Source organism: Echinops telfairi, unplaced genomic scaffold, assembly GCF_000313985.2.
Source record: "Echinops telfairi isolate 266 unplaced genomic scaffold, ASM31398v2 ScPeMD7_7417;HRSCAF=8455, whole genome shotgun sequence".
NCBI lineage: Eukaryota > Metazoa > Chordata > Mammalia > Afrosoricida > Tenrecidae > Echinops > Echinops telfairi.
This window is the reverse complement of record NW_022111317.1, coordinates 4,773,212-4,775,152: the sequence shown is the minus strand read 5'-3', so window position 1 is coordinate 4,775,152 and position 1,941 is coordinate 4,773,212. Positions and strand designations below refer to the sequence as shown.

General features: G+C 56.7%; 1 protein-coding gene across 1 annotated transcript in view; it reads right to left on the bottom strand.

The window, feature by feature from the left end:
* Positions 1-275: 275 nt before the first annotated feature.
* CATSPER1 (cation channel sperm associated 1) overlaps positions 276-1,941 on the bottom strand; it is a 15,716-nt gene continuing 14,050 nt past the window's right edge. The window contains exons 9-10 of the mRNA XM_013007454.1: positions 438-552; positions 276-302 (exon numbers count right to left, since the gene is read on the bottom strand). Coding sequence (XP_012862908.1) covers positions 276-302; positions 438-552 — 142 coding nt within the window. The remainder of the gene's footprint in view (positions 303-437; positions 553-1,941) is intronic.

Genomic DNA, 1,941 nt, shown 5'->3' with positions numbered 1-1,941 from the left:
CACACACACACACACACACACACACACACACACACATATAAGTCGCTTCTTCTGGCATAGCAAGTGAGGACATAGAATGACCTGGGATTTTGAAACTCTATTGGGCACCGGCCCTGCAAAGCCCAGAGGAACATTCCAGACTTCAGGACTTGTCCTGACCACCCGACACCCCACCCCACCCCAAGCAGTGGGGATAGGGATGCTGGGGTCTTGGTTGGGTCCAAAAGAGGCCGGGAGAACTTGCAGCTTGCCAGAGGCAAGACCCTCGGTGAAGGTCACTTCTTGCTGTCCTCTTCTCCAGTCTACCAGGAGAGGGGAGGGGTGAGAGGTCAGGGAGGGGAATGAGCCAGCTCCCTTTCTGCCCACCGCATGCCCCACCTTCCTTCCCAGGGTCCTCCCCGCTCCCTGACGCCTCCCCTCCGCCCAGTCTGGGTCACCTCAAAGGTGGTGTCCACAATCTCATCCATGATAGACGCCTGGGATCGAAACTTCTGCTGATGGTGCTCCACCCCGGCCACCAGCTGCAGGTAGTGGAACAGCAGCTCCTTCTGCCTGGGGGCAGGAGGGAGATAGGCACAGGTGGGGCGGGCCCACCTGGCTGGGACTGAGGGCCAGGATTTAAATGTATCCGGAATTGGTCATCGGTGTCTGGATTCCTCAGAGGTAACATTCAAAACCTTGCATCTCACCAGGCACGGGAGGGTCTTTAGGAAAAACCAACTGACCATACCTGAGGATTTATGCCAATGAGGCCACTCCTCGGGTGTGGGGGTGGCTAGGCCTGGCAGACCTCAGGAGTCCCTGGTAGCACAAACGGTTTAAACGGTGATAGGTTGGTGGTTCTGAACCATCCAGGCGGGTCTTCTGAAGACAGGCCTGGCGGCGTGCTTCGGCAGGGTCACAGCCGCCTGGGGCAGTTCTAGTCTGCACACACAGCTCCACGTACAGCAAGGGCGTGGGGCATGCCTCCGTCAGTCATGCCAACACAGCGATTCCAGTGAAGGCACCCTGGGGTCCCTGGTGGGTGACAGGCATGGGTGCACATGGGAGGTAGCACACCCTGTGGGACATGGAGGGTCCATCTTGGGAGCCCCTCATCTCCCGCCTCCCCACCCCGCCATGGCTGGCTAGGGGTGTACCCTTTGGGCTACAGTCACACGGTCGGTGTTCAGAAGGACACTCGAGTGCTGAGTCATTCCGGTGAATTACTGGGCCTGATGGAGAAGGGGGACCTCGCAGGTCAGTCAGAAGAGAGGGTGGTCTGGGGATTTGTGGCTGGCCTCCTGGAGCACCCGTGAGAAAGCCCCAAATTTGCAGCCGGCAATTCAGAACGAAGAGTGTTGTGAAGAATCCAAACTTTCAACTGGCATCGGGGGCTCCTGGGCAGCCGTGGCTGTCTGAAGAGCGGTGGGCTTTATCTGGTGAACTCTGACCTCACGTCAGTGGGTAGGGTCAGAGGAAGAAGGGCTGTGTGCGAGGCTAGGGGCCAGAACAGAAGTGAGAATCCATGAATTTGATGGGGCCTTCCCGATTGGTGTGAGACAAAGTGAGTTTGACAGTCTTCCTCAACTTGGCCTTCTGACCCTCCAGAGTCACGGGGCCACTTTGCCCAGTCATGACTCCCCACGTCATTGCTGAGCCCTCCAGCCTCAACTGTGGCCACAGGACTTCTGAGTGTGACCTTTCATGATGTAGCTCCTTTGTCGTATAGAAAAAGTTCCCAAGTCTGCTTCAGCCACAGAGGCCTCTGGCTATTGGCACATCACCACCGTCCTTCTCTCTGTTGTTCCACATACCAACTGACTCATCTCGGATATATGGACCTTTTCACCATGCTGTGCCACCAATCATCACTCACCTAAACACCCATCCATCTCCCTCCCTCCATCTCCTCAAACATCTACACATCCATCCATCCATCCATTCATCCACCCATCCATT